The sequence below is a fragment of the Dysidea avara genome, chromosome 9 (genome assembly GCF_963678975.1).
Source record: "Dysidea avara chromosome 9, odDysAvar1.4, whole genome shotgun sequence".
Lineage (NCBI taxonomy): Eukaryota > Metazoa > Porifera > Demospongiae > Dictyoceratida > Dysideidae > Dysidea > Dysidea avara.
The window spans coordinates 14647526-14664278 of NC_089280.1; the positions used below are offsets into that span (position 1 = coordinate 14647526).

Below are 16753 nucleotides of genomic sequence, written 5' to 3' on the forward strand. Positions count from 1 at the left end.
ATGTAGCCTCAACTCATTGAGTTACCATATATCCAAGAGGGAAATATTTGGCAGATGATCTGTCAAAATTTTCATCTCTTCAGCATTATTTTATAATACAATGCCATCCAAGCTGCATATTTTGAGGGTGGAAAATTTTGTAGATAGCAGCTATAATCCATAATAATGAAAAATTTTAGGGGGAAAAAAACGAGCCTACAAGGTTTACATTGTTAACATCATTGATAGAGTAGTCACAATAATTTTGTATAATAATGTACTCAGCATAATTACAAGATAGCTTTATTACATATGCTACACTTCAAAATTATTGTGATCTTTGAAAATTGTACCTTGACTGCTCTATTAGAGTATGTTATACATCTGATATTTCAGTGTGGTGACTGTTCTATTAGAGTATCACATTTTCCCTCCACAGAGCTGTATATCTTTTTGTTGTTTGTTTGTTTGCTTGTGTTCTTATAACAATCTGCATCATGCAAAAAGTGCAGTTTCAGTCAGCTTCTCTAATACCTAACACACAAATTCTGCATCTATTATGCTAACACTTTGTTCAACACTTTTACCTACCTCCACTGTAATTGGTGTAGGCCAACAACCAGCTGGAACAAATCCTTTTACACTGACATTTTTGGTGGAATAATACTTATGAGATAATGGGTATTTTTCATGACAGCTTTTTCTTCACCCTGCAGCTTGCTGTTTCCTTTACCAGTGACCATTTTAGTGCTGCAGCTATGTTAAGTAGTTAGGTGTTTTCATTATCCCCTTGTAAATGTACAGACCACATACACTACTTGGTTGAAAATATTTTTGCATGGTAATTGTCACATTGTGAATGTGAATAATTTATGTACAAGTACTTTAACATTTTAAAATTACGACAAGCTTAATCCACACAGTTACTGTATATGGTATCCTTGACGGACAGAAAATATTAGTCATACAGATATTTACAATTGTTTTAATGTTGCTATATACAACCAAACAGATATCACGTCATTTGGATAATTATGGATGTAAACAGCTAAAGCAAATTCTATATCTTCATCTTCTATAGCATAAATTTCAGTATTTTTCACTTTTGTAATGATATCAGCAATAGATGTGAATAGTATGTTAAATGGAAAGCCATTCATCTGAATAGAATTATAGAATTACAAAAATCATAACAATAATATTAGAAAGACAGTGTTACCTTATATATGGCATTAAATTCTCTCAACTCAGCAGTTTGGTTGTTAGATAGTGAATATTGCACCTCAAACCTATCAAAATAGTTACACACTGTATAACACATGTACTATATTTTGGAATGTACAATACGTAGTTCAATTATGTGCAAAAAAAAAGTCTGGTGATCTGTATGAAATTACATACTGATTAGTAATCAGTAATTTTTAAATTTGCATATCAAAAAACATTACAATCAAAATCTTTAGCTATAGTTATAGTTTAGCTGTGAATGAATACACAAATGACATGTAATGTTAATAATATACACTGGAAACTAAACAGACAAGTAGATGTGCTCACTTTGGTAGCAAACGTTGTAAGATTTGAGAACAGTGACTATTCCACCGGGTAACATGTCTACTTCGCCACTGCACAAAATTCTTTTTCAGCAAAAAATTAATTCTGCAATAATAACCATACACAAACACATAAAAAAGAAATTTAAAACAATGACAAAATATTTATATGTACACTATACAAGGAAACCTGTTTGTTCCAGTTGCCCTTGGGCCAAAATTTCCTGGTAGGTGGCTGCGCTGCATTAGGCATGTCACTTTGTACACAACTGATGGGTTATTGCAATGGTTCACCATACCAAAGAATCAATTTTTTTGTAATAATGACTTCATTTAGGAGTGCGTTTAAATGCCACAAAAGCGCTTAAGAGATATTAGATACCCAGTAAGTTTTTCACTGGAAACAGAACATAACAGCCACAACCCTCAACAATCTATAATGATTGAACATAATGACCATGCCTCTTTATTGTAGTACAGATCACAAAGGTTTGGGCTTTCTTGCCTCAAAAACATTACTGTCCAAAAATACCACTTAAAGACCAGCCTTACTTTTCCTTCATAAAAGCTTGACAGTATTAAAAAAATGCCTTCAGAGCAACCCCAAACCCTTTTAAGAAGTTTCTATGAAATTTTTAAATTTCTAGCGACTAACTGAAGCCTCCACCCAAGCATAACTTGACTATGTTTAATGCTACAGGCTTCACTGTTTGACATCTGAGACGTGCCCTTTGACCAACCACAGCAGTTACAAGTGCATGCATCATGGACTTGCATTTGTTATTCTCCCATTTCTTTCTCCATTACCACATGCTGTAGGTGTTGATCACACTAACACATAATGGCTTCAGTGCAGCTGGCTATCATAAGAATCATCAGTAATTTCCATTGTACCCTGTAACTGGATTGATAGCAGAGGCGCTTCTTGTACTGTTCTTCATTTGTAACAATGTATAACAGGTAGAAACTATGTGGAATGGCCACTTCACTTCTAACTATTGTTCTGAACAAGACAGGCATTGATCTAAGTGTTGAGTCATGGTGTGGCACTAACCTTAGTCTTAGCCATTATTTTTTATCAAGTTACACTTGTCTAAAAGCATTAGTACACCCTGTAAGTAAGTAAGTCAATCAGCAGAAAATTCCACTAAAATAAAAATAATAAATTTCATAGCAATTTTTTGGGTTGCACTGAGGGTACTTTTGGGCTTAGTTAGTTATACCTCACCAATACTGCCAAGGTTCCATGAAGGTATTGTGAGGTTGGCTTCTGGTCAATTTTTGTGTGTGTAATAATTCACAAACGTCCATGATCCAGTACTATGATACAAGTATAAGGAAACTTAGAAATTTTATAGGAATCATAGAGCAATGAAACTAGGGGAGGTCATCTATACCTGCAGCTATACTAGTGGACATTTAATTCTTGCTTTAGTCATGTACAGTGTATTTCTATGATTGATATATCCTGTAGCCACTCTAATAAAACAGTCACCCTAATACAGTAGTCAGACAATATTCAGCAATAGTTACTATTCACAGATATTACCACACATTCAATTTAAAACCTCGGTGGCATGTGTTTAGTCAGACAATAACAACTTGGTCAGTCAAATGCTTATCAAGATTGAGATATCCTAATAAAGCAGTCACACTAATGCAACAGTCAAATAAATATTGTGATAAAACTCATGCTGAAATCACTCTCAAATTCCATCTCAGAGAGTCTAATTTTCTAAAATTTCCAGGGGGTAAGGGGGAGGGAGGCATACCCTCAGACCCCTTTAGTCTTTGTAGTGTCATTTTTACCTCCTCTTTCCAAAAGTCTAGTTTGACGGACCCATTGAAAACTAACCTATCTTGCAGTTTACTTAGGATGGCTGGATCTGTTGGATTATAATGGAGATTTGCTTGCTGATTTGTGGAGAGTGAAGTAGACTCTTTATTAGTAAACAGAGCCTGCCATTGGCCACTATTGTTCACATCAAAGTCCATTCGTGTAAGTTTGTCATAGCTCTGAACATTAGCCCATACCTGCACATATAAAACACACACTTAAACAACACAACAAAGAAAACAATGCAACATCAAAATCTTATTCACATGCCCCCAATGATATCAATTGATCTCACATTTCTAGCATTAAAAATGCTTCCAACACTGATCAGTGGACAGTTGGTGTCCAGTTGATCATAGTGTTCACCAGTAGTAGCATTCCATAGCCAGTATGTGCTGCCATCATGTGAATGCGTAAGAACATAGTATGTGTCCCCTGTAAAAATCAAATTTTAAAATAAAGAAATAATTTATTGGATTGTTTCAAAGTAATGGAGTTAGGAAACTACAAAAGTTTCAAGACCCAATGGGACAGTGTGAATATGGAGTTAAAATAATCATAATATTGAGAACTCACACCTGCCACTATAATTCAAGACCAGCTACAGAGCAGAAAAGCCAGATAGCTTCGCAAACTGGTTATGCAAAATTATGAGCAGCTACAAATTTTGTAAGATTCTACCAAGGAAATTACAATAAAAACTGCATAACGCTTATTTACCATTGATACATACAGTAGATTCTACAGACTACCACTCTCTAACCTTCTGGTATTCCTCTGCCAACAACTATCCAAGCTTCTTGTTGATGAAATAAAAAGTAGTTGCACAGTAGTGCAGCATGTTCTTTTTGATTACCACCAAGTATCTCCAAAAATTGCTACATATAACATAAGAGAATACAAGTATACAATCGGCTATATGCTGCAGTATTGTTATGATCCAATCAATGGAATTTAATTATATATTTATAGTGGCTTGTTACATGCTTGTCTTTTGTACATGGATTTGCTCACTATAAAAAAAACTATACGGTGAGCGTAAGAATGTAATAGACTTACATCAGAGGAAATCCACACATCACTGAAATAAGAGCCATTTGGCAGAGATGGAATAAGAGACACAAACCTTGATAATCGTTTCTGTAGATAATGGAATGTACAAGTGACAACAAGTAGTGGAACAATCAGTATACATATACCAGTTACATATTTACTGTATTGTATGTTGTATTAATTTTTCATGACATGGAGAAAGATCACATACAGTGTATGCTATAGTACAAAATTCCCCATTAAGAGTCTGACACTGATTGACAGTAGTTAATAATATGCTTACAAATTTTGAACTGGAAACACTGTGGAAAACTCTTCTAAGGATGATGACTGATACATGTACTAATGGCCTTGTACACAAGCAAAACTATAAAATCCTATGAAGTAGATTTAGTATGTACGCATACTGTGATGGTCCTTCTAACAAACATGATTACGGGTAGTTCTCACAAATGCAGAAGATAAGTGGACAGCAGGCAACATACCATATTGTCAATAACATTGGTTTGGTCATTCCATAGTTGGTCAGGAGGATTTTGAGGATGAATTGTACGAGTCACAAAGAAAGTTTTCCCATTGGAATTAATTCCAGTAGTCTAAACAAACAGAACAATGTACTGTATGTACCTGCTAACAAATACATACCAATGATGTACCATACTATTAAATATAAAGGTACAATTTATGTACATAATTATGAAAGAGTGAAATAAACAATGTGTAATCAAAATATTTCATAAACAGTTTATGTACTATACATTTTCGTACACAATTTTCATATAACATACTATTTCATAGTCTAATATGGTATTACACATTAAAAATACACAGTGTAAACATCTATCAATATTGCATGAGTAAATGAAATGTGTGGATGTGTACATGTTACAGCTAATATGTAACACTTCCGTTTCAGCCTGATAGCCTTGATATCAATACGAGTGTAACAACTGGATTCATTCTATATGCATGCCTGAAAGACTCAATTATGGCTAGGCAGCAAGTACGTTGTAGCTACGATTGTTATAATAAATGGACGGAGTCCTACGGATATCACGGAAAAGTTGAGTAGGGTAAATTTCCGGGCAAGTGTTTTAATGTTTTAGCTTTGTTTAAAGACTAATCACAACATATACCCTGTACTAAAGATCTAAAGGGGTAAGCTTCATTATAGAGTGGTTAACTCGTGTCGTCCGTAATGTGGGCATGTCCGCATTCAAAAACGTGCTGAAATGCTTGTGAATGCACTGTAATACTAATTCTCAACATTTTCCAACTTTTAGAATGGCAAGGATACTGAAATGCCTTTATTCCAGTGCTTCTTGTGGCAACACTTCAATTTGAGGTAATCATGTGAGCATTGATTTATTCCCACAATCGATTTCGGTCTGAGCTTGTATAAAACAAACAGAGGGCGGTACCACTACCTAATCGTGGCTTGTTCTTTTAGAATTGCAACCACTTTCCCCAGGATACATTTCAATGGGATACATTACAATGGGATACGTTTCTGTCATGGACTGACTGTATATAGCATAACGTAATGTAATATTATTAGTAAGATAGGCCTTATTTAGAATGTACGATGTAATTGCTAGCACGTGCTTAATATACAATAAGATGGAGTCGTAGTGTGTTCCTTGTGGTCCGATTGTATCCGTCTGAGACGAGGCGATCCTTCCCGAGATTAACCCGGAACCTGTCTATACTATCAGGCCACCCCTCATAATATTGGTGCTGTGAAGGAGTTATCCCATTTATTGGTACTGCGAAGGAGTTGCCCCGTTCAGCAACATTTGTAACCCGAGACTCAAACGCTGTGGTACCGTGGCATTGGACTTTCTACTAACGGTATCCGGAGAGGCAAGCACCCGCGTAACTAAGACAATTGTTTGCTGTTTGTATTTTTCAGTGGATTGACTGCCATGATGCGGCTCGCCTACGCACCTCGCGGAAAGCATACCGCTCGCACGTGACTAGAATTCTGAACAAAGTAGAAGAGACACTAACCAACAATGTTGATGAACTGGCCCTGACCTATCTGAAGACTGCCATGACTCAACTGGAAAAGAAGAAAGAGCAAATTGCTGCCATTGACCAACGAATCATTGAACTCGCACTGGATGCTGATGAACTAGAAACAGCTATCCTAGACTCACAGGAACTACAAGACGTGATTTTGGAGAAGATCAATGAGCTGAACCAACAAGTGGAGACACTATCGAGGCAGCCTCATGTTAACACTACTCCAGTCGTATCAGAACACGAATCAGGGGAAGATGTAACCCCAGAAGCCACCCAAGAGAACGTGAGTACCACAACTAGCACACCACAATCAATTAACACAACCCCCAGTGACACACCTGCAGTTTGTGCTAGTGCTGTAGCAGCTAATAACACTGCTCCAATCACTTCAACAACATTTGACCAGTTGTTCCTAGTACATCATCACTCACAACCACATTGCTTGAGTCGGCCCCACTTTCAGTTTCATCAATTTCTCATCCATCAGTGACCTATTTACACAGCTTGGGACCTCCTCCGTTGATACCAGCTTCTACAGATACCTCTACACTGTTCCCACAATTATCAAGCCTGAATCTTGGGGTCAGCAGTTCACCTGTCTATACTATCAGGCCACCCCTCATAATAATTTCAATGTACACTAGTGGGTACATGTTCACCTGAGCCCCGCCAAATATAGTAATATCAAAGAGGTGAACATGTGTTCACTCCCAATGGTGTTGTACTGGAACAAGCATGTTTTCATGTTATAAACATGTTTGTGCGCCTGAATTTAACTCACTTGTTTTCCAGTGTTTAAAGGGTTTCACAGGGCTACTAAATGTTTGGGCAGCTGGCCCATATAACAAGACTTATTAACAAGAAACGAGGGCTCAGGTGAAGGTGAACAGACTATATTACACTGTATAAACAACTGTACATACATGCTGTACTGTATGTATCAACTTACGTACGTACCACAAGAGTTCTGGATGGAAATTTATCTTTAAAACTACACTGCCATTCTTCAGCCTTTTGCAATAGATAAGGTTCTTCTATACTATCAAGCTGTGTACATGATAGAAAATTATATACATTTATTTTCAACTTCTTTGAGACTAGATGAAAAACAATCTACTGAACTAATGGTAATGAAACACAGGCCATGCCTGATAAGCTGATCTTAACCAACAACAGTTAATCTACTAATGCTGTGAAAGAAATGTACAGTACATGTATTTCAAAAACTTAAAAGAACAGAAGTTATTGTAATTGTACCTTTTTCATAAGAAGTGGGAATTCATTTAATGTTGGCTCTAAAGACAGTAACAGATAAACACTTGGAGTGCTTCCATCAGAATATCTTGACTGTGTGTCATATCCCAATATCATTGGAGGTACGTTTATCTTAAAAGTTCCTTCAATCTGCCATATCAGCATGTTTACAATAAACACAGAATGCGTACATGGAAATTTTTGTGGTATGTAGTTTTCACAGATTTTGCAGTGTTTGTGTAAAATTAAATTTGTGCAGCTAAGATTCTGCATGAGGTTTTTGAATAACACAAAAAAATTAAATATCAAGACACACGGTAGTGTGTCGTGCGGCCCAAGAAGCCGGCGCGCCACACCGTGAGTATATTGACAGGAAGAACGAAAACGTCATTTTCACACCTTTGTATCTCGGTGATCACTTATCTGATTGGAACCAAATTTGCTACACAGTTGCCCGCCAGCCAAGGGAGTCTACATTCCAAATTTGAAGGAAATCGCTCCAGCCATTTCCGAGATACGAGCTGCCAAAGTTTCGTGTTTTTTTTCTTCTTCTTCGTCTTTTCGCACACTTGCAAAAATTGCTATAACAAGCAAACGCGTACTCCGATCGCCTTGAAATTTGGCACACAGAAAGGGAGTCCAAAGGCGAATCCTAGCATCAACTTTGGTACAAATCCGATGAATGATTCAGGAGTTATGACCGATTATTCGCGTAAAACAAGATCGATTTGTTGTCACGCCTACAGGGTAAACCGCTTCATGGAATGAGTTGAAAATTGCTATGTAGATGGAGTAACCATCGTAGGAGTGCCTTTTGGTGGTTTGAAAGGAATCGAGATAAAGACCACGGAGATATGACACAAAACCCAACCTGTGTCACAATTACGCGATCGATTTTTAGGAATAAAAAAGTATTAGTTTTCACGCCTACTAGGCAAACCGCTTAGAGCAATGAGCTGAAAATCGGTGTATAGCTGGAATAATCTTCATAGAAAGTCCTTGCAGTAGTACAGAAGAATCGGATTACAAACCACTGAGTTATGATTCGAAAGCCAACTCCGTGTAGCAAATGCGAGATCGAGATACTCTAATAGAACAGTCACCCTAATAGAGCATTCGGCTAATTTATTTACTCCATTATAGAATTTTATTACATCACAAGTTATTCTGTACGGAGTTCAGCTGCAAACAGTTAATCTTATAGACAGTTCAGCAAGAAGACAGTCACCATGTGGAGAGTTAAGCAAATATACCACTATAGAGATTCAGAACATTACAAGTCACACTGAAGAAAGTTCAGCTATAAACAAGTCATGCACTGTGTAGAGAATTAAGCTACAATTTAGTCACTCTCTAGAGAATTCAGATGCACAGAATTCTGCTACACACAAGTCACTGTGGAGAGAGTTCAGCTACAAACAAATTACCCTTTAGAGTGATCAGCTACAAACAAAACACTTTGCAGGGTGTTCAACTGCAACAAATCAATTACCTTTAGAGCGATCAGCAATGAACAAATCAACACAAATCTACCTGTAGAGAGATCAGCTAGAAACAAATCACCCTGAAGAGAGTTCAGCTACAAAAAATCACCCTGTAGAGACATCAGCTAGAAACTAGACACAATGTAAGGAGTTCAGCTACAAGCAATCACCCTGTAGAGAGTTCAGCTAAAACAAATCAACCTGCAGAGAGATCAGCTACAAACAAATCACCTTATAGAGAGTTCAGCTACAAACAGATTACCTGTAGAGAGATTGACTACAAACAAATCAACCTGCAGAGAAATCATCTATATACACACAAATCAACTTGTAGACAGATCAGCTACAAACAAATCACCCTGTAGAGAGATCAGCTAGAAACTACACACAATGTAAGGAGATCAGCTACAAACAAATCACCCTGTAGAGAGATCAGCTACAAACTAGACACAAAGTAAGGAGTTCAGCTACAAGCAAATTACCCTGTAGAGAGTTCATCTACAAACAAATCAACCTGTAGAGCAATCAGCTAGAAACAAATCACCCTGAAGAGAGGTCAGCTACAAAAAATCACCCTGTAGAGAGATCAGCTAGAAACAAATCACCCTGAAGAGAGGTCAGCTACAAAAAAATCACCCTGTAGAGAGATCAGCTACAAACAAATTGCCCTGTAGAGAGATCAGCTACAAACAAATCAACCTGCAGAGAGATCAGCTACACACAAATCAACTTGTAGAGAGTTCAGCTACAAACAAATTACCCTGTAGAGAGATCGGCTACAAACAAATCAGCCTGTAGAGAGTTCAGCTAAAACAAATCAACCTGCAGAGAGATCAACTACAAACAAATCACCTTATAGAGAGTTCAGCTACAAACAAATCTCCCTGTAGAGAGATCAGCTAGAAGAAGTTACCTTGTAGAGAGTTCAGCTTCAAACAAATCACCCTGTAGAAAGATCAGCTAGAAGAGGTCACCTTGTAGAGAGTTCAGTTACAAAAAAACCACCATGTAGAGAGCTCAGCTACAAACTAGTGACATTGTAGAGACATCAGCTAGAAGAAGTTACCTTGTAGAGAGTTCAGCTACAAAGAAACCATTCTTTAAAGAGCTCAGCTGCAAACAAACCACCTGTACAGAATTCAGCTACAAATAAATCACCCTGTAGAAAGATGAGCTAGAAAAAGTTACCTTGTAGAGAGTTCAGTTACAAAGAAACCACCATGTAGAGAATTCAGCTACAAACTAGTGACCCTGTAAAGACATCAGCTAGAAGAAGTTACCTTGAGAGAGTTCAGCTACAAAGAAACCATTATTTAAAGAGCTCAGCTGCAAACAAATCACCTATACAGAATTCAGCTACAAACAAATCACCATGTAGAGAGATCAGCTAGAAGAAGTTAACTTGTAGAGAGTTCAACTACAAAGAAACCATCATTTAGAGAGTTCAGCTTCAAACAAATCACCTGTAGAGAGTTCAGCTACAAAAAAATCTCCCTGTAGAGAGATCAGCTAGAAGAAGTTACCTTGTAGATCGTTCAGCTACAAACAAATCACCCTGTAGAGAGATCAGCTAGAAGAAGTTACCTTGTAGATAGTTCAGCAACAAAGAAACCACCATGTAGAGAGTTCAGCTGCAAAGAAATCACCCTGTATAAAATTCTGCCACGAACAAATTGCCCTGTAGAAAGATCAGTTAGAAGAAGTTACCTTGTAGATAGTTCAGCTACAAACAAATCACCATGTAGAGAGATCAGCTAGAAGAAGTTAACTTGTAGAGAGTTCATCTACAAAGAAACCATCATTTAGAGAGTTCAGCTTCAAACAAATCACCTGTAGAGAGTTCAGCTACAAACAAATCTCCCTGTAGAGAGATCAGCTAGAAGAAGTTACCTTGTAGATCGTTCAGCTACGAACAAGTTACCCTGTAGAGAGATCGAAGTTACCTTGTAGAGAGTTCAGCTACAAAGAAAACACCATGTAGAGAGTTCAGCTGCAAAGAAATCACCTAGTAGAAAATTCTGTCAGAAACAAATTGCCCCGTAGAAAGATCAGTTAGAAGAAGTTACCTTGTAGAGAGTTCAGCTACAAAGAAACCATTCTGTAAAGAGCTCAGCTGCAAACAAATCACCTGTACAGAATTCAGCTACAAACAAATCACCCTGCAGAGAGATCAGCTAGAAGAAGTTAACTTGTAGAGAGTTCAGCTACAAAGAAACCATCATTTAGAAAGTTCAGTTACAAACAGATCTCCCTGTAGAGAGATCAGCTAGAAGAAGTTACCTTGTAGAGAGTGAAGCTACAAACAAATCACCCTATTGAAAGATCAGCTAGAAGAAGTCACTTTGTAGAAAGTTCTGTTACAAAGAAACCACCATGTAGAGAGTTCAGCTACAAACTAGCTACCTTGTAGAGACATCAGCTAGAAAAGTTACCTTGTAGAGAGTTCAGCTACAAAGAAACCATTCTGTAAAGAGCTCAGCTGCAAACAAATCACCTGTACAGCATTCAGCTACGAACAAATCATCCTGTAGAGAGATCAGCTAGAAGAAGTTACCTTGTAGATAGTTCAGCTACAACCAAATCACCCTGTAGAGAGATCAGTTAGAAGAAATTACATTGTAGAGTGTTCAGCTACAAAGAAACCATCATGTAGAGAGTTCAGCTGCAAAGAAATCACCCTGTAGAAAATTCTGCCAGAAACAAATTGCCCTGTAGAAAGATCAGTTAGAAGAAGTTACCTTTTAGAGAGTTCAGCTACAAAGAAACCACCTGTACAGAATTCAGCTACAAACAAATCACCTGTACAGAATTCAGCTACATACAAATTACCTGTAGAGAGTTCAGCTACAAACAAATCTCCCTGTAGAGAGATCAGCTAGAAGAAGTTACTTTGTAGATAGTTCAGCTACAAACAAATCACCCTGTAGAAAGATCAGTTAGAAGAAGTTACTTTGCAGAGAGTTCAGCTACAAAGAAACCATTCTGTAAAGAGCTCAGCTGCAAACAAATCACCTGTAAAGAATTCAGCTACAAACAAATCACCCTGTAGAGAGATCAGCTAGAAGAAGTTACCTTGTAGATAGTTCAGCTACAAAAAATCTCCCTGTAGAGAGATCAGCTAGAAGAAATTACCTTGTAGAGAGTTCAGCTACAAAGAAACTATCATGTAGAGAGTTCAGCTGCAAAGAAATCACCACTGTCCAAATTTCAAGGCAATAGCTCTTTCCAATCTGAAGTTATCAATTGTCAAAGTTGGCAAATTGGATGTGTGTGGAAGACCCCTTTTCGCAAATCCGATCACATATGTATTATATATATAATTTGTACATTTACTGATAAAATATTTAAAGTACATCTACTTCATCTTTTCATCTTCCTGTAGTAAAGAAAAAAACATAGGTTAAAAAAGTCCCAAAGCTGGCCATAGGCCGGCTTTGGGGGTATACAAATACAAAAAGAAATGAAATCTAATCCAAAACAGCCAAGCTGTAAAAAAAGTGTGCGGCCCTCAGAAAGGCTATGGTGAAAAAAGATGTGAAATCCAAGGTGGCGGCCAAGAAATGGCTGTGATGGTAGGTTAATGGTAAAAATTTTAATAACGACAATTCAGGTGAATTTTTGTGCCGCTTCACAAAATTTACCTGAATTGTCATTATTAAAATTTTTACCATTAACCTACCATCACAGCCATTTCTTGGCCGCCACCTTGGATTTCACATCTTTTTTCACCATAGCCTTTCTGAGGGCCGCACACTTTTTTTACAGCTTGGCTGTATAATAGTTAGACGTCAAGAACCAGGGTTCTACGGGATTTAGAAAACTCGAAGGCCCTGGGCTGTAGCGCCTGAGCGCAGCGAGGGCGCTACTAAGGGCCTGAGGGTTTTCTAAATCCCGTAGAACCCAGTGGTTCTTGACGTCTAACTTATTTAGACTACAACTCGTTATTGTACCTTGAATTGACAGCTGCTTGTAAATAGGAAATGTATGGCTAATTACTAGAAACAAGCCCTCTACACCTCCCGACATGGCGGGACCTCAGCGTGGCACAACTTGGCTGTTGCTACCCGTTTAAACACCCATGCGTTGCCAATGTTACAGGCGCGTGCTATGTATCGAAGTACTGGACTCAGCGAGTGGACTACAACTCATTGTTGCTGTTGTTGTGCCTCGACAGCTGCTTGTAAGCAAGTAATGTAGTGTTGATTAGTACAAACAAGCCCATTACACCTCCCTCTAATTCAGTACGGCTGTTACTAGCCATTTAAATGCCCATGCGTTGCCAATGTTACAGGCGCGTAATTATCGTGTTTCGTATCGCCTCAGAGCGTGGTCTCTATTGGACATGACCGTGGCTCTACGAGATTTAGAGACCACGTTTTCAGCCAATCAAATTTCAGTATCAAACTTGTTGTAGTCTAATTTGGATTAGATTATATATACCTGCTGCATTCAATGATCAGAACTTCGTAGTTGGATAATAGTATGCATAATATGCTTTGATATTTGGAAGATATAGCACAAAGACCTCAAATCTCACTGATTTGTTATGCCTCTCTAAGTCTATTGCAGGCTAATAGCTTGCAGCAGATGGCCAGACAACCAAGCCAACACAAGCATATAAGCATGCCTACAAATTTCAAATATAGGAAATAACTTGATATGACAAACAGACAAGTTCAGAGATGTAACGGAAATTCTGTTTAACCAGACTGGTGTTTTAAGTATGTTGCGTTATTATAAAGCTTGCGACAACTCATAATCCATTGTAGCTGCATCTTCAAACTATTTTTTATACATCTGGTACTTCACACTGCTATAGCACCATAGACAACAATTTGTCAATGTCCAATATTTTCCTGCTTTCCCATCTAAATTTAACAAGCAGTGAAAAGGTCACGGCATAAGCTTCAAGTTTTCAGCAAAAAGTTTTTCATGAAGATATCATTGTGTAATAATTTTAAAATTGACATAATCCAATCCTGCAATGACTCCCATATAAAATGTCCCCACAATCTAAGTCAGCTAGAGCATTTGGGTCTAGCTGAAAACCATGGCAAAGCAAAGGTTTTTTTAAATTTACAAAGATCCCCATTCTAGGTCTCCAACCTACTGCTACCATATATATACAGCTGTACTTTCAACTCCATTTTTGACTACATGCCATGTCTGCCCTGCGGTGAAAAAAGCAATGAGCAAAACACACATGCCCTGTGGCAATTAGTGACAGCATGTGTGAAATATTTAGGGCCCAAAACAATCTGAAAATATGTAATCATGAAAATCTTGTGTATATTGTGAAAAATTCATACCAAAATTTTTTAATATCCATACGATTAGCACATGCATATATACTCAGAGCACTTATACACAATTACAGTAAATTTACCTTGTCACTTTGATAAAGTGTACTAACTGACATCCACAGATTTCCCAACCACAACTTATAAATCTTGTGATGAACTTCAGAATTCTAGAAGATAACAAAATAGTTTGTCTTCATGCATGGATGGTTGCAGTAGTATGATACAATAAATCGTTGATATACAGTATAGAGGAAAAAAGATACCTATATAGAGAACAACTTTATATCTGGCCATAAGACACTATTAGGTTAGTTTGTAAAGTACCAAGATTATCAAAGTGTCCTATGTCAATTTATATACTTAGGATACAGTGGATCCTCAATTATTTGAACACCTTTGTTCCTAAAGCTAGACAAAAGTGTTCAGATAATAACTGGAGCTCATTATCATACAGTATGGTAGTACTGTATATTAGGGATCATGGAGGTTTGAGGTTTTCTGGCCAAAAGTGTCACCTAAAAACAATACCATGGCAGTATTGGTTTGGTATAACCAAGCCCAAAAGCGTCTCCATTATGACCCTAAATGTTTTCAATAGATAGTTATGAAAATAAAGAAAAAAATTATTCAGTGGAATTTTCTACTGACTATAGTCGGTTTGCGTTCAACTGAGCCCCCCTTTCTTGTTAATAACTCTTGTTACTGTACATGGGCTAGCTGCCCAAACATTTAGTAGTGCAGTGATGAAGCCCTTTAAATGCCAGAACTGTTAATCAAAAAAGTGTTTTGATATGGGCAAGAACAATAGTAGAGCGGTTTAGCTAGCAAAAATGAGTAAATTGTGCACTTTAGCATGAAACTTTGCACGTACAGTAGTACCTACCTATAATGAAGTGTATTTTGAGATGTGGAGCCACTGCAGATTTGACCTTTGGTATCCTCTACAGCTCATTTTATGTGCAAAAATAGTGACCTTTGTCTATATATCATCCATACAGCACTCAATTTGTTCAAACTAGGTGCCAAATTGAAGATCTTTATCCAAGAAACAAGTTGATACTTGTTATAAGCTCATAGCATATTCCATTTCAAACTTATGGTAATTTTTACCAGCAGCAAATTCAATGAAACTTTGCACATAGTACCTACCTACCTACCATGAAGTGTATTTTGAGATATGGAGCCATTGCAGATCTGACCTTTGGTGTCCTCTACAATTTGTTTTATGCTCAAAAATAGTGGCCTTCGTCTATATATCACCCATACAACACTCAATTTGTTCAAACTAGGTGCCAAATTGCAGATCTTTATCCAAGAAACAAGTTGATACTTGTTGCAGGTTCATAGCATATTCCATTTCAAAGTTATGGTAATTTTTACCAGCAGCAAATTCATATAAAGTCATACTAAATGTATGGGATATTTTTAAAGCCTCATAACTCACTTGTAGTAGAGCGGCTTAGCGAAATACTTGTGCACTTTGTGCAGAAAGTACAGAAAACAAGAAATTATGAACTTTAAGTTCAATTAGGGAATATAAAAATAAGAAAGTAGGGAAACTAATTCAGTCATGGGTATGTAGAATGAAGTAAGGATTACATAATGTTCACTAGTATATTTACAGGTGTAGGCGACCACCCTTGTTCCCCTACCTTTTTTTCTATGATTCCTAATTGAATTTAGAATTCCTAATTTTTCCTTATACTATATTGTACATACAAAGCTCTGTTCAATTACTCTAATACAGTGTATAACATGCATTTAATCTAATAGAATGCACACAATGATACTTTTGGCATTCGGATAACTGAGATTTGGATAACTGAGGATCCACTGTACTTTGGGACCACTACCAAGCTAGACTATGAAGTGTTTTCATTTCCAAGTGTCCATATTAACAGATTTCAGTGTAAAGAATTTCACCACTTTACAGGTATGTACAAAACAAACATTCACATGGGTACATCACTCACTCTCTTAACATTCACAATGATTTCATCAAAAAAATTAAACTGCAACTGAGAGGCCACTTTTTGCAGTGGATCAGTTTCGTATTCAGGAGAAGATAAACTACAATTAAAAAGTATGTTATTACAAGAATCATACATATACTGTAGATAAATAAAAATTGAAAATTTCTAAAGGATTGTTGCTGAAAGTCATGAAACAAGAAGGGATTACTGGGATGGTAATGTAAACCACAAACCCCTAAAATTTAGTGCCTGTGCAAGTGTTGCTGTTATCAGATACAGTATATATACTTGA

General features: G+C 37.1%; 1 protein-coding gene across 4 annotated transcripts in view; it reads right to left on the reverse strand.

Moving 5' to 3' along the window:
* Positions 1 to 774: 774 nt before the first annotated feature.
* LOC136266006 (coiled-coil and C2 domain-containing protein 2A-like) overlaps positions 775 to 16753 on the reverse strand; it is a 73927-nt gene continuing 57948 nt past the window's right edge. For 2 of the 4 annotated variants that reach the window (XM_066060957.1, XM_066060956.1), the window contains exons 34-45: positions 16462 to 16558; positions 14572 to 14655; positions 7705 to 7851; positions 7405 to 7494; positions 4908 to 5018; positions 4429 to 4509; positions 4133 to 4247; positions 3665 to 3804; positions 3388 to 3566; positions 1537 to 1638; positions 1199 to 1268; positions 775 to 1139 (exon numbers count right to left, since the gene is read on the reverse strand). In XM_066060957.1, coding sequence (XP_065917029.1) covers positions 954 to 1139; positions 1199 to 1268; positions 1537 to 1638; positions 3388 to 3566; positions 3665 to 3804; positions 4133 to 4247; positions 4429 to 4509; positions 4908 to 5018; positions 7405 to 7494; positions 7705 to 7851; positions 14572 to 14655; positions 16462 to 16558 — 1402 coding nt within the window. In that variant the 3' untranslated portion in view covers positions 775 to 953. Of the gene's footprint in view, positions 1140 to 1198; positions 1269 to 1536; positions 1639 to 3387; positions 3567 to 3664; positions 3805 to 4132; positions 4248 to 4428; positions 4510 to 4907; positions 5019 to 7396; positions 7495 to 7704; positions 7852 to 14571; positions 14656 to 16461; positions 16559 to 16753 lie in introns of those variants that run through there. The other 2 variants (XM_066060958.1, XR_010705860.1) reach the window with 2 other exon arrangements.